The following is a 27,192-nucleotide window of genomic DNA, read 5'->3' as shown; positions in this document are numbered from 1 at the left end:
TATCAATGTAGATTACATTTTGAGACTGGCTGAGCACACAAATCAAAGAACGTTACTGGTGAAAAATACAATGGCTGCTGTTTCAAATGTAACCTGTTAGATAGATAAAAGATAGTAATGTTTTGGGAACAGAGTTTAGTCCAAACCCTTTGCGAGTCTCATTGCTCATTTTGGTATTTTCAGGGGATCAGAACTTCTCCAACACGACGGAGAGAAGTATATTCTGAGTTCCAACGGGCGAGAGTTGTCGATTCTGGACCTGGAAAAATCAGATGAAGGGGAATATACGTGCAATGCAACAAATAGCTTTGGAGAGAACTGCGCTACATTGGTCCTCGAAGTTCTCAGTAAGTCATGGTTTACTCTGCAAACATTTGTACCATAGCCCTTTATTCGGTGAGTTAGAGTTATAATCTCAGAATAATATAATCTTTAGCAAGAGCATATTTTACCAGGAACAGTTACTTTAAAACATATTTACTTGAAGTAGCAGTTGAGAAGTAGGTAATTTATGACAATCTTTTGGGTACCAAAGCTGAAAGCCAACAACACTCAACATTTATAAAACATATGAAAACTGAGCTTCTCCGTAAGAAGTAATCTGGGATGTCCTGATGATGTCCGCCCCTAGTATACCAAGTCTGTTGATGCTGAGTTTGTTTTTGAAGCATCCTGTTACGTTTGCAGGATACAATGAATCAGTCTCTTATCGGACCCAATCTGGTATGGATGCCTCCTAGGCAGGAGCAGAGTTGCTAGCACAGCGCAACACTAGGTATAGTCCAGTACTAAGGCAGAGAATAAACAGGCAATCCGGGTCAGGAGCAGAAAGGTCAACGTGGTCAATAGGCAAGCCAAGGTCAGTACCGGGTATCAGGCAGAGAGTGGTGAGGCAATCCGGGTCAGGAGCAGAGTGGTCAACTTGGTCAAAAGCAGGGTATGGTCAGCAACAGGAATCAACATGAATCAACATAGGATACCAGCAACAGGTAAGCATACAGCTTAGTTGTAAGAACAACTGAGCACTGAACAGGTATCAGTGCTCAGTTTTTAAACTAGCCGCCCTTCTAGATCCCACCCCCAACCGTGACGACGTCCAATGGACGTTGCTTCTCCTCCACGGGGGTATGGGATCGGAAGGGGGGCGTGGCCTGTAGTGCCGTGGGTGTCCATCACTGTGCGGCGGTTCATTCTTGTGAACCGCCGCGTATGAGGACACAGCGTCACTGGATCGTCCCGGGAGGGGTAAGTATCGAGTACCCGCCACTCGTGGGTACTCGGGGGATGCACTCCGAACAGGAGTGTGACGCTGCGAGTCCCCTTGCAACGCACTCCGGCCGGGATCGTGACACATCCATTAAAACCTAAATATATTGTCTCTTCTCTGAGCTGCCTGGAGATAGATGGAGTAGTAAGGTCTTCACACTCCATGGATTAATAGACTTGTCTCTGATCTCTTATTTTTCAGATCCAGAACCCCAGCAACTGGGAGTGGGAGTGATCGCCGGTATTCTTCTAGTCCTATTGCTGGCTGTACTGTTGGCCGTTGACCTGACCTGCTATCGAACCAAACGTCGTGGCTTCCTCATGTACATCTGCACCAACTTATTAAAAAAGTCCATTCCTAGAGTGAAGCTCGAGGAGACCGAGTCCAAGTAAGTGTCCTCCTGAAAATCAAGACCCTCTTCTAATCCCCTCAAAACTCATCCCATCTCTACTCTTATGCTTTATTCTCATTTCTTGTTTAGGAAAGGATCTGCTGACAAAAGTCAGGTGGTAAACATCTCAGGAATTGATGCCTGACAAGAACGAGAAGATTTTGGACGGGAATCGGCAGAAAAGTCCATGTTTAAACAGACATTAAGCTGGTGAAGCCTCCACTGTAGATACAAGAAGAGACTCACGTGCCTACGAAGTAGCACTCTAGATTGTGCCGTAAACTGGAACGGAATCTGTATTTGTTTTTAAATACATCTTTTTGAGTTTAGAGAATCGGAAAATAATCCACTAAAAAGGTCAAAAAAACGCAAGTACTATTGGGTATTTTTAGCGATCCTGTTACCCATATATAAAATATGTACAAAAAAGCTTTAATATTTTTAGTATAAAAATATAGGCAGCTATAGACCCGCAGATAAGAAAGAATAATTAAAAATAATCTTCATGAACATAAAGTTAGAACCACTAAAATTCATAAAAATATTACGTTGATAGAATGTAGGATTTAGAAGCCGTCTTTAGATGCAAATTAAACTGATGATAGGTTGGGTCTTAAAGTTCTTGTTATGACAAGTATCTGGAGAACAGAAGGTGTCCTTTCTGGTGTGGTCTCCTCGATGAAGTCCACTATCGATGATACTGGAAGTGGATCAGCAAAGAACCTTGGGGTCTTCTGATGTCCATCATTTTAATTTGAGATACAAATCAATTACAAAAGTACCATTCTCTGTAGGAACTAAAACCGTGATTCCGTGTCAGTTGTCACTGGACCTTTGAGGGACTGCATGGCCAAACATTATCCATTGAGTATGTATGTATATATGGAACTTAATGTATCGATTAACTTAACCACATTCCGAAGCACATGGAGGTCGTAACCCTCACGAATATTACTTTAGGAATCCACTTTGTCATGTAGGACCCTGTTGCCTTAACATCAGTCCTATCCCCCCATCTTTATCTAGACTTATTTATCTTGCCGCGACGAATGAAATCGACGAAATCGAACGAAAGCGACGAACGAAATCGTTCAGATAACTGAAATCCTTTAGTCTGAATCCAATCTGTGTTTTCATAGAACTGTATGATAATAAAAATGTACATAGAGTATGTATCGGCGGCTTATGGGAAAATCTCACTGATTGCTTTAAATAAAGATGATTTCTACAAAGCCCTCTTAGTCTGTGTTCTGCTTCTCTCTCCTTGACTCCCCCCTCATCCACTCCTTAAAGTTAAGGGAGAGCTCCAGCCACCTAGTGGATGAATGGAATATCTCAGCACATCAATGTATCGAGATATCAATGAGCATCACATATGGGTTGGGAGCCTTCTGGATTAACTAGAACAGCCTCCCAGCAGAAGTAGCCATGACCAATACAGTAAAGGATTTTAAACATGCATGGGGTAGGCATATGGCTTCTGACTTCAGAGGGGTGAACAGGAGCTTGCCTTCTTTTCACACGGATCCTTGATTAATTATTTTCCAAAATAGGAATAAGAAGAGCATTTAAAGGCCCCCACTTTATTCTTATTGGATCCAATTCAATGGCGCTTTGTCTTAAATGTCTCAATTACGCTCGCAAGTACGGGCTGTGAATACATGACATTGTGTTACTGATTTAGGAGAAGGGGGCAACCAAGGACATCTGGTTAAAATCCGGATTCCTCCAGATACTTGAACTCCAAGTTTGTGTGAAGGCCGTCAAGAAGAAGAGAAAAAGGGCGAGCTGAACGTGAATACTTGGAATTCTTATAGTACTACTAGGGCAGTCGTCATTACGAAGGCGGGGGGGGGGTTTGGCGGAGACCCTTGTTAACCACAAACTATGGTGACTCCTGAGAGACCAGGGCGAGAACTTTCATCCATATCAGTAAATGTACTTTCCGTCCAGTGGAAACTCCAGTGGAAAGAAAGCCTTTTATCCTTGGCTTCACGAGCGTTGCGGCGTTTATAGGATCAAATCTGGCCGTTTTGGCTGAGCTTTGCCCCCGCGGAGGTGGTTTTGGTTGGAAATCCTTTGGTACCGTAATCCCACTTGCCGCCCCCCCCAGTCCCCTTCTCCCGAGGACAGTTCTCGACCACTCAAGGTAACTACGAGTTGGACTCGTTTGGCATATTTAGCATTTTAAAAAGTTATTTTTTCAAGCTCTTTTTGCAGGATTCTAAATCGTTTTAGAACAAGAGGTCAAATCGTTGACGTTTGGAGGCTTGTTCCAAGTTGGAAAACTCTTTGGATTTCCTCTTCGGAGGTTTAATGAGACGGACAATTGTTTGAGACAGTCAGAGATCCCGCTAACTCCCCAACACATGAAGGGCCCAATTGTTCTCCTCAAACATCTAAATTATCATAATTAAATTGGATATTAGTGGGGGTTTTCTAGACTACTATATTGGGTTTTGCCCAACCAACTTTGCAGGGACCAGGAGAAAATAGGTCACTAACAAATACTGGGGAGAAATCATTTAATGGGGAGGAATAATCATGCAGATCCCGAGAACAAGAAGCTGGCTGCTCCCATGGTATTCTCACTATTTGTTTAATAAACAAATGTTTAAACACAGATAAGTTGGTTTATTTGCTGTAAAGAATGGTCAAATGTGGGAAATTTAGATCTCTAAATCTCCTCGAAGCCACATATCCCGTAATTCACAAGAGAGCCATCCATCCTAAAATATGTTGCCAATAAAATGGAGATATTGTTTTCCTGGCAGATGCAGAAATGGTCCCCGACAATAAGACTATTCATAAAAAGACTTAATTTATTGCAAAAATTTCAGGAGGGAGTGGCCCAAACTGGCCCCTCATATAAAGCATAACGTGATAAGAAGAGTTGTGACTTCGTTCCACAGCCAGTGCCCCAGTGCTTGTCTCGGAAAGCGAGGGAGACAGAAAGATGCCAGAAGAACGGTCAAACCAGAATGCAGGCTTCGCATTTGGAAATGCCCAAACTCAGCAGAAGACACGCGATTATTTCTGGTTTTCCATCGTGAACCTGCTCTGCTGCTGCTTTCCTCTTGGGATTGCTGCAATTATATATTCTCGCAAGGTAACGGGCATCGCCCACCGTAAAATAATCAATCATGCAACGGAGGGAGGTGACGGCATGCAATACATATACAGAATTAGTAATATACAGGCTATACGGCCGGAAAGTATATAATATATAATATGAGGAATATACAGGGATATAACGGGTTATAAGGACGGGATTAGTTATACGGCCGGAGAGTATATAATATATAATATGAGGAATATACAGGGATATAACGGGTTATAAGGACGGGATTAGTTATACGGGGGAGAGTATATAATATATAATATGAGGAATATACAGGGATATAACGGGTTATAAGGACGGGATTAGTTATACGGCCGGAGAGTATATAATATATAATATGAGGAATATACAGGGATATAACGGGTTATAAGGACGGGATTAGTTATACGGGGGAGAGTATATAATATATAATATGAGGAATATACAGGATATAACAGGTTATAAGGACGGGATTAGTTATACGGCCGGAGAGTATATAATACATATAATATGAGGAATATACAGGATATAACGGGTTATAAGGACAGGATTAGTTATACGGCCGGAGAGTATATAATATATAATATGAGGAATATACAGGATATAACGGGTTATAAGGACGGGATTAGTTATACGGTCGGAGAGTATATAATATATAATATGAGGAATATACAGGATATAATGGGTTATAAGGACGGGATTAGTTATACGGCCGGAGAGTATATAATATATAATATGAGGAATATACAGGGATATAACGGGTTATAAGGACGGGATTAGTTATACGGGGGAGAGTATATAATATATAATATGAGGAATATACAGGATATAACGGGTTATAAGAACGGGATTAATTATACGGCCGGAGAGTATATAATACATATAATATGAGGAATATACAGGATATAACGGGTTATAAGGACAGGATTAGTTATACGGCCGGAGAGTATATAATATATAATATGAGGAATATACAGGATATAACGGGTTATAAGGACAGGATTAGTTATACGGCCGGAGAGTATATAATATATAATATGAGGAATATACAGGATATAACGAGTTATAAGAACGGATTAGTTATACGGCCGGAGAGTATATAATATATAATATGAGGAATATACAGGGATATAATGGGTTATAAGGACGGGATTAGTTATACGGCCGGAGAGTATATAATATATAATATGAGGAATATACAGGGATATAATGGGTTATAAGGACGGGATTAGTTATACGGCCGGAGAGTATATAATATATAATATGAGGAATATACAGGGATATAACGGGTTATAAGGACGGGATTAGTTATACGGCCGGAGAGTATATAATATGAGGAATATACAGGGATATAACGGGTTATAAGGACGGGATTAGTTATACGGCCGGAGAGTATATAATATATAATATGAGGAATATACAGGGATATAACGGGTTATAAGGACGGGATTAGTTATACGGCCGGAGAGTATATAATATATAATATGAGGAATATACAGGGATATAACGGGTTATAAGGACGGGATTAGTTATACGGCCGGAGAGTATATAATATATGATATGAGGAATATACAGGATATAACGGGTTATAAGGAAGGGATTAGTTATACGGCCGGAGAGTATGGAATATATAATATGAGGAATATACAGGGATATAACGGGTTATAAGGACGGGATTAGTTATACGGGGGGAGAGTATATAATATATAATATGAGGAATATACAGGATATAACGGGTTATAAGGACGGGATTAGTTATACGGCCGGAGAGTATATAATATATAATATGAGGAATATACAGGATATAACGGGTTATAAGGACGGGATTAGTTATACGGCCGGAGAGTATATAATATATAATATGAGGAATATACAGGGATATAACGGGTTATAAGGACGGGATTAGTTATACGGCTGGAGATTATATAATATATAATATGAGGAATATACAGGATATAACGAGTTATAAGGACGGGATTAGTTATACGGCCGGAGAGTATATAATATATACAATATGAGGAATATACAGGGATATAACAGGTTATAAGGATGGGATTAGTTATACGGCCGGAGAGTATATAATATATAATATGAGGAATATACAGGATATAACGGGTTATAAGGACGGGATTAGTTATACGACCGGAGAGTATATAATATATAATATTTTTCGTTAAACTTTTTTATCCTGTATATTCTTTATTACATATTCTTCTCTGTTTTAGACCCGAGACGCCGTTCTGTTGAACGATATACCAACGGCTGCCAGACATTCCCGCCTAACTCTGATCCTGAATGTGGTAGCTCTGATATTGGGAATAATTTTCGCCATTGTATTTACCTTCATTTATTACAAGTTTCTGCAGGAATAGTGAAAGTTCTTGCAATAATGGAACCCGTATTTATATATACAGATATATATATATATATACAGTACGTGTAACCTGTATTATTGGTCATATAACCATGTGATTTGAAATAAAATTTCCCAAGGGGATTATGAACCAAATCTAAGTCAGCATGGCACATAATGACATAGGGATGCTCAGTGGATACCCCTTAGCTGTTTGGGTTGGGGTAATTAGTAATTCAAAGTTCACCACATTTTTGGGGCCACTTGTTGGGTTTATTCTTCGGAGAGACATGTCTATGAGAGCCGGATTAGACAGCCGGGTTATGAAGTAACTATAAACGCGGGGACAGTTAGTTTTCAGATCTAAACATAACATCCAGAACTTAGCCCAATCCGTCTGGTGGTAAGCCGGACCCCAAGATCTTCTGAGCAGGCGCTCCCGGGAAGGGATTTTCCTCCACGTCCCTCCCAGACGTTAACCTGAAGGAGGGCCACTGAAGTCTCCAAGGAGAGATGGGAGCCATAAGGCAAGAAGAGCCGGGGAAGGTGAAAAAAACAATGAACTCTCGCGCACTTACCGGCAGCAACCGCAGTCCTCACCCATTCCAAGACTGCGGTCCAAGAAGTGATCCGTCAGTGATGTCATATGTGAGCAACACTATGACATCAACAAATTATGTGAACGGGGCGAAGGGGGGGGTCGCAACTACTTAAAATGGCCGGTGGTGATTCCCATCCTGTTTTCGGCCCCTGTTCAATTTGGCCACGTCCTTCATTGATCCCCAAATCCCTGATGCCCCTCTCTCGTCTCCTGATGCCCCTCTCTCCTCCCCTGATGCCCCTCTTTTCTAGGGTTTACTGGGTATGAGGGTATCACAGCCTAAAAGCCCCGATAATGAGTACAGAAACAGCAGGAAACGGTTTTAAAAAAAACCCAGTATTAGGGCACAAAAAGTCTGAGTAAAGCCCCGCCCCAGCCATGCCTCTAACCACACCCCTAAAACAAAAGGGCTCCGAAATCTGATGGTGATCAGGGTCGTCGTCTTCTCCTCCTTCACCGCTGCGTCCTAACGCGTTATCGGAGCACCTTCGTCGGTAGGTGGGGTAGAGGCGGGGTCTGGGCGTGACCAACAGCCTACCTTACCCTATCTCCGGATCTCTAACCTTAGAATGTCCCCAAAATACCCTCTTTACGCGCCACAGAATCTGCTGGCTCTCTATAAATAAAATGTACGGTCATCCAATACAATATAATAAAGATAACTGTATCCACTTTCTGCAAATGAATTAGATCTTAATTATTAAGGGGAATAATAATCCCCCCCCCCCTTTTATAAGGAATAATTATTTCTAATTAGAAATCACGCAGAAAGAAATAGATAATGGACGAATACAGAACGGAGCTGTCGCTTCCTTTGCCAGCCACAAGATGGCCGAATTCAGCTCTCGGAATCCCTAGAGGAAGCCGCGGTGGACGCCGGGAGTTGTAGTTCAGCTCTGCCTCACACTGTGGAAGCCCCCGTGTGGCTGCTGTGCGGTACTGCGCGTCAGCGGCGCAGTGATAAGGGGTGTTACGTCCAAAAAGCGCGACTGGGGCGGGAAGAATCAAACAGCCGGCGAGAACGGGGTATTAGGTAAGGGAGAGACGCTCCAGAGGGAGGGTAATTTAATGAGAGGGAGCCGGAGATAACCTCCTTAATCCTATTAATGTGACAGCCGGAGGAGACATGCAGTGCCTGCCAGGCAGAGGGTTGATAGCGGCATAATAACAGAGAGGAGTGAAGGGTTGACTTTGGCAGCTCACTTATAGGGGATATGTGTTAATGACACAGGACGCATGAAGGGTTAATGGGAAGAGCTCCTTAACAGGAGACATAAAGGGTTAATAGTGACAGCATGTAAACAGGACACAGAAAGGGTTAATAGTGACAGTATGTAAACAGGACACAGAAAGGGTTAATAGTTGCAGCATGTAAACAGGACACAGAAAGGGTTAATAGTGACAGCATGTAAACAGGACACAGAAAGGGTTAATAGGGACAGCATGTAAACAGGACACAGAAAGGGTTAATAGGGACAGCATGTAAACAGGACACAGGGTTAATAGGGACAGCATGTAAACAGGACACAGAAAGGGTTAATAGTGACAGTGTGTTAAGGGGACACAAGGGGTTAATAGTGTCACAGTAAAGGAGGACTGAAGAGGTTAATAGTGTCAGCACATTCGTAGGAGACAAAGGGCTACTAGTGACAATTCTGCAGTAGACGTAAAGGGTTAATGGCGACAAATCATTAACAGGAGGGGTGAATAATTGATAGCGGCGGCTCGTTAACAGGCAGCGTGAAGGGTTAACATTTGGTTTTAGTAAACTAGATGGTTATAGTGAGCTGCATTAACTCTTTGTGATCCGGAGCGGTCACGATACCCCCTTCAATATCTGATTACCTAAACAGGGGAAACTTTCTCTCCTTAAGTGGAAAGTTAAGAAGCTCTTTGTGACCCATTAAGGGTCGCTGTCCGTGTCACCGGCCCCTGGGGGCCGCCCGTGGCTCTTTCATGCTCCGGCATCTCGTTAATTATATGTATAGAGAGCTGATTGATGAAAGCCGGTGCAGGCCGGGTTACGCAGCCTGACCTCATTTCAGCAAATGTGTGTTTGTCGAAATAAGATAAGCAGACTGCGGGGCGATGCCCAGGGGGCACTAGAGCGAGAGTGCCGGGCGATGCCCAGGGGGCACTAGAGCGAGAGTGCCGGGCGATGCCCAGGGGCCAATAGAGCGAGAGTGCCGGGCGATGCCCAGGGGGCAATAGAGCGAGAGTGCCGGGCGATGCCCAGGGGGCAATAGAGCGAGAGTGCCGGGCGATGCCCAGGGGGCAGGAGAGCAAGAGTGCCGGGCGATGCCCAGGGGGCAGGAGAGCAAGAGTGTGGGGTGATGCCCAGGGGGGCAGGAGTGTATTAAATGCAGTAGAGGCCACTAAGAAAGGGTTAAACTTGTAAGTGTGAATGAAAGAATGGATCCGAAGTAGCGAGACGTCGATTGGTTTTTAACTGTTTAAAAGTTCTTTAACGTTTACGTGTTCGGGGTATTAATGGGGGGGAGAATCCGCGTTCACCCCTTCTGTGCTCTGGTTTTGTTTTTAACCCTGCGTTCGGCTCCTCTCCGGCACTGAAAAGGTTAACATTTAACCCCGCCGGCGGGGTTATTATTCTTTAACAGAGGTTGCGCGCCGCTTTCTGGAAGGGACGGAAATATGGACCGCAGGAGCCTGGCTCAGGACCTGCGCCGGTGGGTGGTGGAGGAAATGGGACTGACGCCACAGAAGGCCCCCAGTGAAGACATCCTACAGCGGTGAGCCGGGTGCAGGGCAGCGAGGGAGCAGCAGGGGGCGCCACACAACACTAACTGTTTGCTTTTTGTATCAGACTCTTCATCGGCCAGTGCGCCGACATCTGGAAGTACGTAATCCGTCACGTGTACAATCAGAGGTGAGCGCACGGCTTCCTAAACTCCCTCCCTGTATTAGCCTCTACCACCTATACTGGGAAGCTGTTCCACTTACCTACCACCCTTCCTGATCAGAAGTCCTCTCGTAACATGGTTTAGCAGTAGCCTTATGGCAGGATTGGAGAGGAGGGGGAAAAAAACAGTATTATAAAAAGTATAAGAATAGGATTGTGACGTAAAATTTATCATTTTGTTTCCAGGGAAATATTTTGGGTTTTTTTTTTAATAATTTTATTATAATTTTTCTTTTTAGGACCGTGCGGAATATAGAAGGAAATCTCTTGTGGTATCCTTTCTGAAGCCACGGCGGCGTTCCCTCCGCGTGGGAACTCATCCCTGTTCTCTTCCGCGGGTTATTAATCTCTATTGGGGTGTACAGAGGATTTATTTAATAATAATAATATTAACTATTATTATAAGAACACTAATATTATTACATTAAGAATAATAAAATATTATATTAAGAATAATATATTTAGAATAAGAATATCATTGCTTTCAGAATAATAAAATATTAACAATGTATTAAAATAATTACATTAAGAATAATTAATGATATTAATTTATTACATTAAGAATAATAATATATAAAGAATAACATTATTATTATGAATACAATACGAATATAATTACATGAAATCATTTATTATATTGAGAATATATTATAATATAATTATGATTTTTATTATATATATATATTTTGGGGGGGGGGGTTACATTTTATTTTAAGATGTATACATTTTTTTTTATTTTTTTTTTCTCCCCGCTCATGACTACACACCTTCCAAATGGCTCTGAATAAACCCGGTTTGTCACTCCATATCCGGCATCAGAAAACAGATTTTTTTTAAACCGAGTTTGCCCCAAAGGCGCAGAGATAGGGGATCTGTCTTTCCTTAACTCTGACTCCAGGTACCAACAGCTCCAGCACTCAGAGGTGAGTGAGCGCGGGCCCTAGAGGAGTGTCGCTGCCATGTTCTCTGATTACACGGGTTTCGTACGTCGGATCCGGGAGAGCTAGAAACCCAGTGGGGCTATCCCCCCCCCCCCCCCGTAACTCAGAGACCCCGTTTCTTCCACTAGGCCCAGCGGACCGCCGAGGAGGAGGAACAGCAACGCAGGAAGCAGCTGTGCCGCGAGATCCTCGACCTGCGCTCTGAAGTACAGTATCTGCAGGAGCAAATCCACAACGCGGAGCGGGAGATAGTCAGCCGCGGTGAGACCCCCCAGCGGTCGCGGCGGGGACCTGTAACGCTCTGTTAATGAGATTCCGCATCTGAGACTGTTGTTTCTTTTTTTTTTTGTTGTTGTTGTCGTTCCTCTCTTACCGCTTTAGATTTGAACAACGAGCGCTCGCAGGATTTCTGCCGCCGCTCTCTGTTACTGCAGGCTTTTAAGAAGAAGCGGGAGACGGAGTGCGAGGCGCTGTGCGAGAGCACCGTCCGGATACAGTTCCGCTGCCAGCAGCTGCGAGACGTCAACCGGTGAGGACTACGGCCGCTTTCCGTCGCAGACGCCGTCTTCTTCGGGACGGCGTCTCCTTCGAGTAACACTTCTTTTCTTGCGTTGGCGCTGCAGGCTGTCGCAGAGAGACGTGGCGTTTGGCACCGTGGATTCCGGCGTAATCACCGCCACGTACCCCGAGCCCGAAGTCCTGGTATCAGAATCCTTTATCGTTTATATCGTGTGGTTTTGCCGCGGCAGGCCCGGGTGCTGATGGTTTCTGATCTCTGTTCCAGAGAGATGTCCGGGACGTGTGCCAGATGCGCTACGAGTTTCTGCAGTCTCTTCACGACGATTCGCTGACGGGCTCCGTACCGTGAGTCTCCACCGTCTAACTCTGTTGCGCGACTCTCTCGTTTTTCTGCTGACTCTGGCCAAAGCAATTTTTCCTGTTTCCTCCTCCCGTCAGAGTGAGCAGCGGAGACGCGCGGTCCCTTTCGCACCAGCAGTGGATGAGCGTTTCAGAGGTACGCGTGCCGTTCCAGATCGTACTCCTCTTAACGCCCCAGCAGGGGTTCTAAGCCCAAGCAGACATCGAGCGGTCTCTTAGCGGTAGAGTTCAACCAACCTTCAGAAAGGAAAGCGATGCGTTGACGACGGACCTCTTTACCTGCTCTTTTCCAGAAAATCTGGTCGTCTTATGCCCCCAATCACATTCTGTCTGCGCTCCAACGCCTTGCCCTAGAAACCACGGAGGAGCTGCGACATCTTCAGTCGTCGTTTGCCTCCGACCGGGCCGAGCTGTCCCGCAACGTCTCGGAAACCTCTTACAGTAACCAAGAGGAACCGGATCCCTCCGAGACCTTCAAGCCGAGCAGGTGACCTCCCTGGGACAGGGTGCCCCCCCCCCCTGTTGACGTTGTCGCTGATCCTTTCTGAGGTTTTCATGTAATATTTAGTATATTTTTGCACGTTTTTGACCGGCCTCTCTGTCTCAGATCTGTCTCTGAGGGTGTGCAGCCGGATCGCTCGGAGAAGTTGCCCTCCTTCAAGCGCCTCCTTCAGGTGAGGATCCGTCTCTTCGTTCCTGGTCCACCCGGGCCGGTTATAGTTCTTTTTTTTCTAATTGACAGCCGATTATATATTTTTTTTGCTCCGCAGGAAGGGTGGGGAGACTCGGTTAAGGTCTCCTCTCAACTGCATCTCGTTCAGCATCGAGTGGAAGAGCTGTCAGAGCGCCTGGCGAGTATAATACAGGAGACGCACAAAACGCTTTCTGACGGGAACGAGCTGACGGCGCTCACCAGGTACGCGGAGGAGGCAGGGGGTTGTTTTATGTCCCTGGCCGGGTAACTTACCAGCGGCGGTTTTGGGGCTGTAGCGGGAAACTTTTTTTTTCCCCTTAAGGCTTCTTTTCTTGGGATCTCTCCCAGGGCGGCGTTTGACGCGGAGCTGCGCGCGGTGCTTTTGCGCGGGTGCCGGGACGGCCTTCTGCTGGAGTGCAGGGCTCTTCAGGACGAGGCCGCCGAGAAGATGCAGGGAGTGAAGCTCCTCCGGCAGCAGCAGCAAAACATCCAGGACTCCTGCCATCTCCTGGTCAGTCGCGCACGGCCCGGGGGGACGCCGCGTTTACTCGCCCTCGATGAGACCCTCGGACGTAACTCGTTTCTGTCCAACTTCTCGTTTCCTCCAGGAGAAAAAACAAAACCAGATCCAGATTCTGATCAAAGGAAACTCTGCCTCCAAAGCCCAAATACAGCGAAGTCGCGCGGAGGTAACGTAGGGGGCCACGGCCCTAGCAGAAGTCCTCTTGAATATCGCTTTTTGGGCAAAGTGCCCGACTGATTTTAAGATTTATTTAATAATAAGCCCCCCTTTTTGTCCTGTCTTCTGAAAAGGCCCAGACTTATATCCAGGAGAAGCTGCTCCCTCGGCCCCAAGAGGTTATTCAGGAATCCCAGAGGCTGCAGGACTCCATCCAGAAAGAAGTCAAACACTTCTCGGCGATCTTCCTGCCGGCGCTGCAGAAAGTGTGTGCCGACGGGTGAGCGCTTCCACCGGCAGCCCCGTGAGCCGTTGGGTCGTGAGAATATAAAACCTCTCTGGTGTTTAGGGCTCCTCGTACGGCTTTACCGGTTGGATTTTAGATGGCCGCGTCCGTGTTATCAACCGTGAATCTGTGTGTCTTTACAGCGTGAACCACGTTCCCGCGCATGAATTGTCCATTAACCGGCTGTCACATGTAAACAGCCCCTACTACAACACCTTCAAGGGGCTTTACGAGAGCTTGGGTGTCTCTATTTATAAGGTAAGTTGCCCCCCCCCCCCCGGCATCTCGCAGTCTATTCGTTGGAGTTGTTTGAGCGCCAAGGGGCACATTGGAGGGTGCTGTTCGAGCTCTAGTGTTTAAAGCTCCTTGGTTGCACCATAGTTTGAGATACCCCCCCCGTTACCGCCGCACGTTCTGTGTCTCGCAGGCCCCCGAGTGCATCCTCGGTCACGTCGCCGATCTGAAGAAGCATCTGTTTTTCCTGCGCGCCCAACTTACCAGCCGCAACCAGGCGGTGCACAGCTTACAGCGCAAACTGCGCGAGAAACAGAATCCCGACACGGAGGGTAAGCCTCGGGAGGCTTCCGTTAGCCCACGTTTTTATTGCCCCCCTGATCTTTCTCTCTTCTCCCCACCAGCTCTGCTGAGACTACTCTCTGAACACTACGCCGAGCAAACGGAGCGTCTGGTGCCCAAACTCCAACACCTGATTCAGCAGTGTGAGAAGAGTCAGGAATACGGCAGGGAGGTCCAGGCCACCGTCTCGGACTGGTGAGTGCCGGATCCCCTCGCTCGGCTCGGCACCCGGCCTCCTTTTTTTAAATGCCGAACCTGACCCCCCCCCCCCAACTCTCTCTTTTCCTGCGCAGGTGGGAGCAGCCGGCACAGCGGTGTCTTCCGTGGGAGCAGCGAGGGGGTCTGACCCTACAGCAATGGCGCGACAGATGGACCGTGGCAGCCACAGCGCTGCAGAGAGCGGCCGCCGGGCGAAGATGAGGCTCTTCGGGCGCGAGGAAACCTTTCGTGGGCTGCCCAGGAGCCAATGTCGGGAGGCAGATCCTGTCTGCACTCCTCATTCTCTCCAGTAGGTGGCGGAACTGAAGTTACATTGTGTGCGAGCCGCATGAGGTCTTTTTTAATCAAGATTGAAGACTTGACGTCCTGGTGACACGGTGGCCCTTGGCGGGGTCCGAGGCGTGTCTGGGAATCTTCAGGCGTTTAATTCTGGTCTAAACCCCCCCCCCCCCCCCGCGGGTATAATGTACATGACCAATTATCACTTTTTTTTTTTTCTTCTTTTTTTATCTCATGCGAGGAAATGATTAACCCCTTACATCCCCTGCTTGTTTTTGGCTAACCTTATATTATGAAGCGCGAGAGATCTCATCCCTGTCCGCGTTGGGAAGGATTGGGCGTCTGCCGCGTCCTCAGCAAACTATATGAAATAAAGTGGTCTTTTTTTGGTATTTATGTCTTGTCTGTAAATGTATTTGATGCTCGGGGGGGTTCAGGTTTCGCATTCTCCGGGGGGTCAGGGGGGTATGAGAAGGTAGAGTTGGGGGCATCGGTTATGATCATGGATGGAACCTACGTGTCCTTTACTCCAACCAAGACACTTTCTCAGCCCCTGAGCCAACAGCACTTGGTTAAGGGCCGAGCCGGGGCCAAGAGTCTTGAAATGAACGTTTCCATCTCCAGGTGTCGTTAATAAACCAGAAGGGCCGTTTTAGGACTAGAAGCCGCCTGTTTTATTCTGTATTTACGAGATGAATGCTCTTTAGGTCGCCCAGGGAGAACGCCTTCCATTTATCGCCCCCGCGTTTGCAGCGTTCTGAACAACCGACCGCAGAAACGATATTACGAGATCGCTAACTGATATAAAAAAACTTTGTACGATTCTGTCCCTGCGCCTTCATCATCCTCAGCCATCCTTTTCCCGAATCGCCTCCCCTCTAAACCACCGCTTCATTGTTCTGCTCTTTTTTTATTAGCGTGACTTTGGTGGCAGAGACGGGGGACACGGCGCATGCAGACCTCAGATTAGATCGCGTTCGTTTTACCTACAAGAGGTGCCAAGATCTCTCGTATCGCTCTAAAAATACATTTCTGCGAAACCCACAGGAAGCCTTTAATGTGCTCTGCGCTTCGCAGCAGCACGGCGGTTTGCTTAGTGAATACGGCCCTTAACAGCCAAACTTTGCCGTTTTATAGTCGGAGTTAGGGGTGTACGAGTCCGATAAGAAGAGGTCTGCGCGATTATAGACTGCAGGGGGGGGGTTATAGGCTGCCATTGGCTTGAATAATGTTGCCATAGCAGCTCTAGAAAGTTTGTATGTTGCGGATATACCTTTTCTTCAGGGAAAAATATAGATTTGGTTAGTCTCGGTTTACCGGTCGATATTAAAGTGAAAGATAAAGTAAAGCGTAGATATTTTTTTGGGGGGGGGGGGGGTGGTAAGGGGCAGTTGTAACTTTTTCCCCCGGGGGTTCTCATTGGACGAGAGGAGAATTCTTGGTCTGCTTTGGTAAATAAAAAGGATTTTGTTTTAAAACCCCCTTTTTTTTTTTTTCTAGACTCCATCTTGGTCCTGAAGCTTCTCTACCCCCCCCCCCCCCCGCGATAATGTCTCTGATTTGCCCCTTCTGTTGTCAGCGCTCTAGGAGAGGGGTCTACGAAAGCTTATCTCCCCCTTCTTCGTTGGAAGCCGCTGCCTTGAAGAGGTTTGTGATAGCGATCGGCACGAGAGGGCCAAAGATCTCTGCCGGCTGCCCCCATCTGCTGACTCCTCGCAAAACTCTCATTAACTCCGTTCTTCCAGACTTCATGATATCTCTGATTTACGGCTGAAATAGCCCCCCCCCCCCGTAGGTACGGCGACCAGATCGTCCAATCAGATTACATGTAGACTGACGGCAGATCAGACCCACCGGATCCATCTAATCTGCCCCTAAAGACTCAGTCCTTAATCAGTCGCTGGTCTCGTCTTAGATTCAGGAGCCGTATGTCTATCCCACGCATGTTTAATACCCTCGCTGTATTACCCTCTACCACCGCTGCCTGGAGGCTGTTCCACTCATATACCGCCCTCTGATGTCATAACTATTGCCTGTTAAAAGAGCCCCCTTTGGCTCTGTTCGTTTTTGACATGTTTACCTCCTGCCTCGTGGAGGATTGAGGGGTGTCCAAGGCTGGATCCGTTTTTTGGTCCCTTATCGCAAATTCTACGCGGAAATAAAACGAGCCACACTTTGGTTATTTGCTGTTCGCTTGCGTTCTACGATCCTATGAAACGCCAAAGCACCGACACAAAGCCAAGATATATTTAAATCCGTTTTATTAATAAGAAAATACAAAATATAAGACCGACATCTGTGTATTTACATGAGAACGCGAAGGGCCGAGGGAAGGGAATGTACCTGAAAAAAGGGGGCCAAATGCGCTGGGCGAGGGGGTAAGAGGTCAGAGGTGCATCGTTACCAACCTATCAGTGCTTTTCCAGGGTCCGTTACCCAGTGCTTGGCTTTGGGGTCTCACCCCCTCCATGTAGAGCAAATGCCCTTAGAACCGGCCCTGAGCCCCGGGGGGGGGGGGGGGGCGCTCACAGTTCAAGAAGTCCCCCAGGGGCCCGGACCCCGTGCTGCTGCCGCCGTTATCAGGGAAGTCTTTGGTCCTCTACGGGTTTTTGGGCCTTTGGTTGTGGCTCTTGGGCTCCGCTTGTGACGGCCGGGAGAGCATGTCCTGCAGGTCGCACACGAAGCGGTAGACGTAGCGCTGCCCCCCCGTCTTGTGGATGATGTTCTTGTGGTAATAATATCGGAGTCCTCGGCTCAGCTTCTCGTAGTTCATCCTCGGCTTGTTCTTCCTCCTCCCCCACCGTCTGGCCACCTGAGAAAAGCAGTCGGCCCGTGAGCTTAATGTACATAAAAACCAGATTTTTTCACCCGAAATTCCCATGGACCACCGACGCCGGTCCCGCGTTCTAGAGCGTTAGTTATATGTTCCGATCCGGAAATTCTAGAGCGTCGCTAGAAGCCCCGGAATCGAGAGATTAGCTACGGAGCGGAAGAGATTGAAGCGCCTGCCGTACCTCGTTGGGGTCGGAGAGTTTGAATTCCCAGCCGTTCCCGGTCCAGCTGATCAGCTTCTGACACGTGGAGTCTTGTAAAAGCTCTAAGAGGAACTGCCACAGCTGAATCGGACCGGATCCGCCTGCAAGCAAAAGACAAGCAAAAGGAGTCAATACCCAGGCCGGGTGCCAACGCGTTTCGGGCGTCTCTTTAACTACGCAGAGACGCCTCGTTTCTGGTGGGGTCTTCTAGAATACCGTTGACCGATACCCCGTTAAAGATTTATGGCCCCGAGGTGAGAAGAATTGGCTGGTTTGGTATAAATAATACAAATCACTTACTTGACGGAGGGGGTTTACTGTCCTTAGCGCAGGCGACTCTCTGGTTGTAGGTTGGGGGGTAGTTCTCTTTATCGGCCCCGCAGTGGGGTCCAGGCAGGCCGGAGGATTGTTGGAAGCCGGGATTATTAACAGCGAAACCTGGGAACGTAACGAGAAACGTCACTCTGCTGACTGACCCGACGCGCCCCGCGTGCATCATGGAGAACCGTGCCCCGGATAGAAGGCCTCCTGCCCCAGGCTGACCCCTCTTGCCCGTTCCTACCTGTTTGAGGGACTCTGTTCATCAGCGGGCTGTGGTTGCCGGCCGTCGCCTGCATGTCAGGTTGGGTTCTGCCCATGTCGGGGGACTGGTGAATGGAGCTTGAGTAAGAGTTGCAGCTCAGCCAGGTGGGCTCGTCCCAGCTCTGCCATCCATCCGCTGCCCAAGAGAAGCTTTGGTCGCCGACCGTGCCGGCTCCCGAGCTCTGGGAGAAGGCGTCCGATGGAGCGTCATGCTGGTAGAAGTACAGAGACTCGCCGGGCTGCGCCAGCTCACCCAACATCTCCGGGTGCGGAGGACGATCTTCTGCCAGTGACGGCAGGAGGGTCTGAAACGTTGGGAGGAACTCGTCCGAAGGGCCGAGGTCTCCGGGATTCGCGACTGAGATGGGTCCTGGGAAAAAAAACAAAAGCGAACGACTGTAACCACCTGGATCCAGACAGACCTCCAGCGACCTCTCTACGGATTACGGGCCAAGCTCCCTACCTGAGTTGTAGTGACCCCAGTAATACAGAGACTGCTCTGGGGAGGCATCGGAGGAGAGGGGTGCGCTGTCCTGACATACCGCGGCCCCCAGACCGTCCGAGGAAGGGAACGCTCCCTTTCCGGCACTGAACTGAAGACCGTTTCTGTCCAAGTCCTGCAGGTAGGACTCCCCATACCTGAGATCTGCAAGAAAAGAGCTGTTACTCAACTTTGCTCCTGCGCGGGGGACCAACGCGCCCCTCACCCTCGTCTTCTGCCCGTTGCACTGTATCTGGCCACTTCTTCTGGGAGGCTGGTCCACTTATCTACCACCCTCTCTATGCAAAGCACTTATTGTACGTCGCGTTATACTGTTAACTGAAACGCGTTAAGTACCGCTGCTAGCTCTAATTATATATATATACAGTGATCAGAAATCAGTAACAAATCACATTTCTATTTATCATCTAATCTCAGCCTAAAAAATATTGTCTGAAAAACCTTAAATTCCAAAAAATTCCAAAAATAATAATCACTGAATTTGCCTTCCGTAAAGAAAATGTAAAAAAAAAACCACCCAGAAGCAGCCGGCATTAGCTCAGCGGGTAAAATCCTTGGAATTTACAGTTTTTATCACATTTGAAACAAAAAAAAAAACTTTAGTGAATTTAATTGTTTGTAGAAAACATTGAATTTTCTCTGTGAACCCAAAAATCACTTTATTAAAAGAAAAAATGAGATAAGGCTGTGTAGCCCGCTCTGCGTGGCTGGGGGGGTTGATTATTTTTAATGACCCCCCCATGTGTTTGTTGTGTTTAGGAGGGGCTTACCTGATACCCCGGCATCCATGCTGGGGACCTCCTGCAGTGCGAGCTCCGGGCAATAAAACCTACTCAGGTCCATCTGCAGAGAGAGAGACGGAGAGATCGTTTACCCCCCCCGTATATTCCGTACAGCGGGGACATTCCTCACACCCCCCTGACTAAACCACGTGCCCCATACCTGCCAACTGCCCCATGATGTATCATTATTATTACTTTTATTATTAATATTACTACTATTATTATTATTATTATTATTATTACTACTATTATTATTATTATTATTACTATTATTATTATTATTATTACTACTATTATTATTACTACTATTATTATTATTATTATTATTACTACTATTATTATTACTACTATTATTATTATTATTATTATTATTATTACTATTATTATTACTACTATTATTATTATTATGTCTATTAGAAGGTTGGGGTCTGTTTAGGAAAAGCTGGGATACTGGAGAGGTTTTTTTTAAAGCAAGGGTTTTGGGGGAACACACAGGGGTTTTTTTTTTGGGGGGGGGTTGAGAATGGGATGTCCTGGAGACAATTCTGAGTTAATTGGGGAGTAAAGGGTCTGATTGGGAAGCTGGGGGTGCTAATGAGTGGGATATGGGGGTCTGTGTGGTGTATAAGGGGTTCAGGGCAGAGGGCAGTAGGTTGGGTATTGGGGGATCAGGGGTGGGAGCAATAGGTGGGGTATTGGGGGCTCTGGACAGAGGGGTTAGGTGGGGTATTGGGGGCTCAGGGCAGAGGAGTTAGGTGGGGTATGGGGGCTCAGGGCAGAGGGTTTAGGTGGGGTATGGGGGCTCAGGGCAGAGGGGTTAGGTGGGGTATGGGGGCTCAGGGAAGAGGGGTTAGGTGGGGTATGGGGGCTCAGGGCAGAGGGGTTAGGTGCAGTATTGGGGGCTCAGGGCAGAGGGGTTAGGTGGGGTATGGGGGCTCAGGGCAGAGGGGTATTTGGGGTATTTGAGTTCACTCACCTCTGCTGGTTCTCAGTAGATACAATGTGTCCAGTGATGCTGTCTGATTCTCTAGCAGAGCCTTTGAAATGTCCTGGGTCTCAAGACATCCACATCCTCCTGTCCCCTGCATCCTGCTCCTTATATACCCAGAGAACCCCTGCCATTGGTTGCCTGGGCTGTGACGTTTCCACTCTCCCTGATTTCTCCAGGGGGGGGGAGAGTTTCCGTGACGTCACAAAGGGGGGTAAATCACTACTGCAGACTCCAGTCACCTTAAGTTACCTTATCAGGGGGGTCAGATGGCAGCCTGACACCCACCAGGGGAGGGGGAGGGCAACTGCCTAAAATCCATCACTCAGGGGGGGGATGAAGGGTTCCTGACAGCCATGCTCAACTACTCATTAAATATATATATATATATAACTAAAAATATACAATCAGAAATGTATCAGATGGGGCAGGGTCTGTATTTAACCCCAATAATCACTTAAATGATTTATTATGATTAATATCTCTAAATATTATTACACACAGAAATGTTTCAAAACTTTACAACAGTTACAAATATTCACAAATAAACTGCCAAATTCAGACTTCAGACCAAAAAAATATCTCCATATAATAACAGCAACATTCACAGAAAATAAAGTGAATTAAAGCTAACTTTTAAAATCAAATTAAAAATTATTTATAGTCGTAGAGCATATAAAATATATTATTTTATACTAATTTAACTTTAATATCCCATTCTCTCTCTCTCTCTGTATATTAAATAAATGTAGAATATTAAATAATATATTAGGCAAGCACAAAACACGCACAGAGTTTTAATTAATTAATAATAATAATAATAATAATAATAATAATATACAGCGGCTTCTTGATATTCCGTTTATTTTTTTCTATAGATTTTTTTTTTAAATAATATAAATAAATTCCAATAAAACCTAATGCCGAATGCGTAAGTGGTCTTATCACCATGGGAACGGTCCAATCCGCTGTAAAGGAGCGGAATATGATGGGGCCATGGAAATCAATGCTCCAGTTCCACCAGTTTGCCCCAGTGACCCGGTTCTCTGGATTGTTCAGAATCCGCCTATTAAGTGAATCTGTATCGGGGTACGTCATTCGCCAGTGGTCTATTAGAGTAACCATGGAACACAGACAGGGTCACACGGCGGCCTTTGGGGACTTCTCCATGTCGGCCCCCATTAGCGCAGTCCACTTCTGTTTCGATAGTCTGCAGACCCTTCAACGTTCAACGTTTCTGTAACATATATCATGTGATCCTAAAACTAGACAGATGGAATGGAAGGAAGTTTACCTTTACTGAGGGGGTGGTAGAGAAGTGGAACAGCCTCCCAGCGGAGGTGGTAGAGGGTAATACAGTGAGGCGGATTAAACATGCATGGGATAGACATACAGCTCCTGAATCTAAGACGAGACCGACGACTGATTAAGGGGTCTTTGCAGCAGTGTATATGTAGAAGCACTTAGAACGATGTGATGAGTTGGGGGGGATCCATGTCCAGTGATGCTGTTGAAGAGAACCTCCCCGGTTTAATTAAAAGCTCTGTGGCCCAGGGGTTTATCGGACTAGTTAGACACTGGGTTCTACTAAATTCACCAAATTCTGATTTTTTGTTACCAAAAAAACAGAAAACGTACGATGGTTGGACAATGATTGGAAATCTGGCTCGTAAGAAGTGAAGCTGGGCAGATGTGATGATCACCCGCCAAGAACAGAGGCTGCTATCCTCCAAAAATCATGAAGAACCAATTAGTAAAGATAAGAAAATGCTGATCACTGTCCCTGGCCGGGGAGATAAAGCCGCTGCAGACCACCCCACCCTGGAGTCTGAACGAGGGGGCCGTTATCTGACGTTCTGTCCCCCCTGCAGAACCCGGCACGGGGGGGGGGGGGGCAATCAAAGGAACGCGGCCGGATCGAGTGTCCCAAAGCGAAAATCCAGAATCACCGCTGAAAATAAAAACATTAAACGGCGCAATTATTCCGGCTTTACTTAAAACTGAAGAAAAGATTTTGTTTCTGGCTCATTCATTCTTTTTTGGGGGAAAATATTTGTTTTTGAAGAATTGATTTTGGACGAGTCCTGGCTGGATAATCCAAATGAGTTTACATTCGATAGACGCACGAACTGTGACGGGACAAAAGTCTTTCCAGAGCAGAAAAATCCTAAATTCATCAATTTGTTTAAATTAGAATTTTAAATTCTTTTTTTTTTTTTTGGAACCGCTTAAAAGTTTTTTCTAGATTTTCACTTCTGTCCAGAACTATTCACTCCTCTGTTCCAAAGTCACAGAAAGCTGCTGTAAATTAAGTTTCCCCCTAACCTTGACCCGGCCGAGGGTCCGAATGCCTGATCGCAGGCTCCCGGGGTGGGGGGCATGAGGGCAGATTGGGAAATATATTGATACACTGATGGTTTAATGACATGGGGAGGGCGGAGAGGGGTAATGGGTTTAGGGCTGGAATATTGGATGGGTAATTACATAGGGTTACGGCGTGGGGGGGGTGTAAGGCAATATTTGAGAATGGGGGGGTTAATGATATTCAGGAGTGGGTAAAGTGGGAATAGGGTCTTATCTGGACATGTTAGGACATTAAGGTATCAAGTGGATTGGTGCACCCCATGGGGGGCTTCTAACGGTGCAGGCGGTAACTCAATACCTGCTTAATTTAAGACGTTCATGCTAATGAGAGAGAGAGAGAGAGAGAGAGAGAGAGAGAGAGAGAGAGAGAGAGAGAGAGAGAGAGAGAGAGAGAGAGAGAGAATAGACAGATATAGATACTGTATATATATATATATATATATATATATAGAGAGAGAGAGAGAGAGAGAGAGAGAGAGAATGTAGAGACAGATATAGATACTGGATATATAAATATAAATATATATATATATAGAGAGAGAGAGAGAGAGAGAGAATGTATAGACAAGTATAGATACTGTATATATATATATATATATATATATATATATATATAGAGAGAGAGAGAGAGAGAGAGAGAGAGAGAGAGAGAGAGAGAGAGAGAGAGAGAGAGAGAATGTATAGACAGATACAGATACTAGATATATATATATATATAGAGAGAGAGAGAGAGAGATACTGTATAGATAGATAGAGATACTGTGTATATATATATATATATATTGCTATGTAATAATACTTTTTTGTTACTTTAGCGCAGCGTTATACCGCGTCAGCCGGCTAATTGAAGTATAATCGACAATCTGGATGCCTGAAGAAGAGACCCCAACGGTCTTTAAAGCCTGCAATCTATTATACGTCAGTTTGCCAATAAAGGGATCATCTTTACCAAATTAGCTTTTTTTAGCTGAGGCTTTCAAGAGCATCAAGTAGCATCGAGACTAAATTTCAGTGGAATAAAAAGGTATCATCGCCAACCGCCGGGGGGGTTAATGTAACGTATATATATATATATGGAGATAGATAGATATATATACTGTATATACTGTATATACCTATCCAAATCTAATCAGTAACGACACATAGTATTTATTTCTGTTTCTCAGGGCTTGGAAATGATTTTGCAGTAAATTCTAAAATAAATTGGAAAAAAAAATTCCAAAAATTTTTTAACCTTGATTTTAAAACCCTCCAAACTTTGAAACCTCTTTTTTTTTTTTTTTGAAGATCACTTATTTTATAATAAATAATTACGGAAGTATACTTAATGATATCCATTGTTTTATTACATAGGTTGATGACGATGCGTGTCCCTGTGCGTTAACCCTTTCAGAGTATCGGAAAGTTTCGGGCCATTTGGGTCCCTTTCACTATTCTTCAGGGGTCACCAAATCCTTCGTCACCTTCTGCCTCCCCTCACCCCGGGCACACGCACCGCTCTCCACCCCTCCGCATCTGACCCCTGGACACCAGGAACTCCTGTTAAGGGTCTTGTGTTTAGATAAGTTTTTTTTTCCACAATTTACTGCAGTAAAAGGCTGTTTGATGGATATTTCCAGGAGGCTTTGGAGTGAGGCTTTATTTTGGAACATTTCTCATTGACAAATGATCTGGAAGTGGTTTCAAATGATCCGGCCGTGATCAGGGGTATCCCCCGATATTGAATAGATCAAACCAAGACGTTAAAGTTTCAGGAATTTAATCCGGATCAAATTCACACCGACATTCCACTGTAAATACCAAATAAATAATATTTGCAGGAAAAAAAGACACAATTCACGCAGGAAAAACGACTCAAATAATGAAATACTCAATAAAAAAAACAACATTAAAAATTCTTAGACCTTTAAAAATAATAAAAATGTAAAAAAAAAAAAAACAACTTTAAAAATAATTAAAAATTTTTTAAAAATTAAAGAAATTAGGAAGACGTACAACGGTGTGCAATGGGAGATCCCAAACCCTAGATCCTCAAGAATTGGAGCCCACGGACACTCTGGATTATGAAAAGTTACTAATTTGCCTGCATTTGTTGAAAAAGGATTATTATTATTTTTCATTTTTGAATTATTTCTAAATAAATGGACATCGATGACCCTTTTTTAAATGAAACCCAACTCAAAATAATGGTCCAATGTATGCTCCAAATGGGAAAATGATATAAAATCCAAGAACACGCACCTAGGGCCCCAAAAAACTATTTTCTTACCAAAAAAAACTGTTCTCAGCTTTATACAATTGCTTAAAAATGATTGAGCAATTTTGGGTGATATTCTGGTAAAATCCCCAAGCATTAGGAAAGAGGAAGGTGATAATCTCAGGATAATTATCTAATTTGCGTATTACCAGTTAAAAGCTGGTGAAAGCCGCGTACCGGTTGGGGGGGGGGCTGCGTTGGGACACTTGCGAATTCCAGTCACTTCAAATTTAAATTTCAAATTTACATTTTGGTTTACGAAATTCCGGCGTGCGGTTAAAACCAAGCTAGGGTTTCTATAAACATAAAAAAATATATCTGTATATTTATGTCAATTCCATAAATAATAGTAAATAGTATAAAGCAGAATCCAGCCCAGTTTTTTTTTATTTTTTTTTACTTTTTTTTTTTTTTAATTGCTAAAATGTCTCCAAATTTATCACCTGAGCTTTCTGAAGAAAATTTCAGCCCCCTTAGTATTAATTCGAGGCAAAAAATGCAATTATCCATGATTTTTATTTAAAAAAACCCTCTATTTTTTTTAAGGGATTATCTCTATTTTTGAAACCGATTGGATTTTGCTTGTTGACAAATTTGAGCTGATGTCTTCCTAATGTATTAGCAGCCGGGGGTCTCCCAGAATGGGGTCTCCTATAAGCCTCGACTCAAAACAAACACTCGCTCTTTATAAACAGTCTGTCCCACCTCATAAAGCATCCCCCTAAACCTCGAATTATTTCTTCCCCCTCTGACGTTAAGAGGCAACAAAAGCCGGAATGAAGGGGCTTCGTTTATTAGGCCTCCGATGTTTATAGACCCCGTTTTAAGGATCTGGGCCCTTATCCTTTAACCAATAAAAGTATCATCTTCGCCCAGGAATTGTTATTTTTTCCTTTGACTCCAGCTGCTTCCTGCTGGGTTACGCGGCCCCCCATCCACTTGCTCCGCTTCAGCAAGAAATAAATGTTCCTTGTTATTTTGGGTTTATTTTTAACGATACTTTTAGCGTCTCCCTTAAACTGCTTATTTGCAAGCACTTTAACTGTTTTGCTAAGCATTTACTTTGTTGGCAAGGATGCTGATTTTTTTTTTCTCAGCGTAAACATAAATTTGAATTAAATTGAATTTTCTACAATTTTTTTTTTTTTTTTTACGGAATGCCGAATTTATTTGTTTATTTATTTTTTTAAGTGGGGTGACGTATCTCGAAATTCATCAATTGGGTTTGGAAACAAATTTTTTGAAACTGTAATATTTATAATATATATATATATATATATATATATATATATTGAAAAAGTTTAACAAAAACAGAAACAATTCCTAATTTTTATATTTTCCGCACGGTGATAATTTTTAAAAAGTTTAGTCATGAATGTGTTGGGTGTCCATTATGGCCATCGGATAATTAATTGAATAACCAGATAATCACATAACTTGTGATTCATCAGAATGAGTAAAAGAGGATTGTTAAAAACCAAAATAAAAATAAAAATA

At 44.9% G+C, this 27,192-nt stretch overlaps 2 protein-coding genes across 2 annotated transcripts; one reads left to right on the top strand and one right to left on the bottom strand.

Moving 5' to 3' along the window:
* Window positions 1-10,364: 10,364 nt before the first annotated feature.
* Window positions 10,365-12,943, top strand: LOC149275657 (HAUS augmin-like complex subunit 5). Its single transcript, XM_089504445.1, has 9 exons — window positions 10,365-10,462; window positions 10,537-10,599; window positions 11,531-11,555; window positions 11,702-11,834; window positions 11,955-12,102; window positions 12,197-12,275; window positions 12,358-12,437; window positions 12,531-12,588; window positions 12,746-12,943. The coding sequence occupies exons 1-9, from the start codon at window positions 10,365-10,367 to the stop codon at window positions 12,941-12,943; spliced, it is 882 nt and encodes a 293-aa protein (XP_089360571.1).
* Window positions 12,944-13,291: 348 nt separating this feature from the next.
* On the bottom strand, window positions 13,292-22,172 carry LOC149275656 (uncharacterized). Its single transcript, XM_089504444.1, has 8 exons — window positions 22,023-22,172; window positions 20,075-20,147; window positions 19,266-19,448; window positions 18,783-19,172; window positions 18,521-18,658; window positions 18,200-18,321; window positions 17,827-17,997; window positions 13,292-13,549 (listed from the first exon to the last, which is right to left on the bottom strand). Exons 1-8 carry the CDS (start codon window positions 22,170-22,172, stop codon window positions 13,292-13,294), a joined length of 1,485 nt encoding a protein of 494 aa, XP_089360570.1.
* Between the last annotated feature and the right edge of the window lie 5,020 nt (window positions 22,173-27,192).

This window comes from Sceloporus occidentalis, unplaced genomic scaffold (assembly GCF_023333645.1).
Source record: "Sceloporus occidentalis isolate IW3139 unplaced genomic scaffold, rSceOcc1.0.p SCAF_271, whole genome shotgun sequence".
Taxonomy (NCBI): Eukaryota; Metazoa; Chordata; class Lepidosauria; order Squamata; family Phrynosomatidae; genus Sceloporus; species Sceloporus occidentalis.
This window is presented reverse-complemented; position numbering and strand designations above follow the sequence as displayed.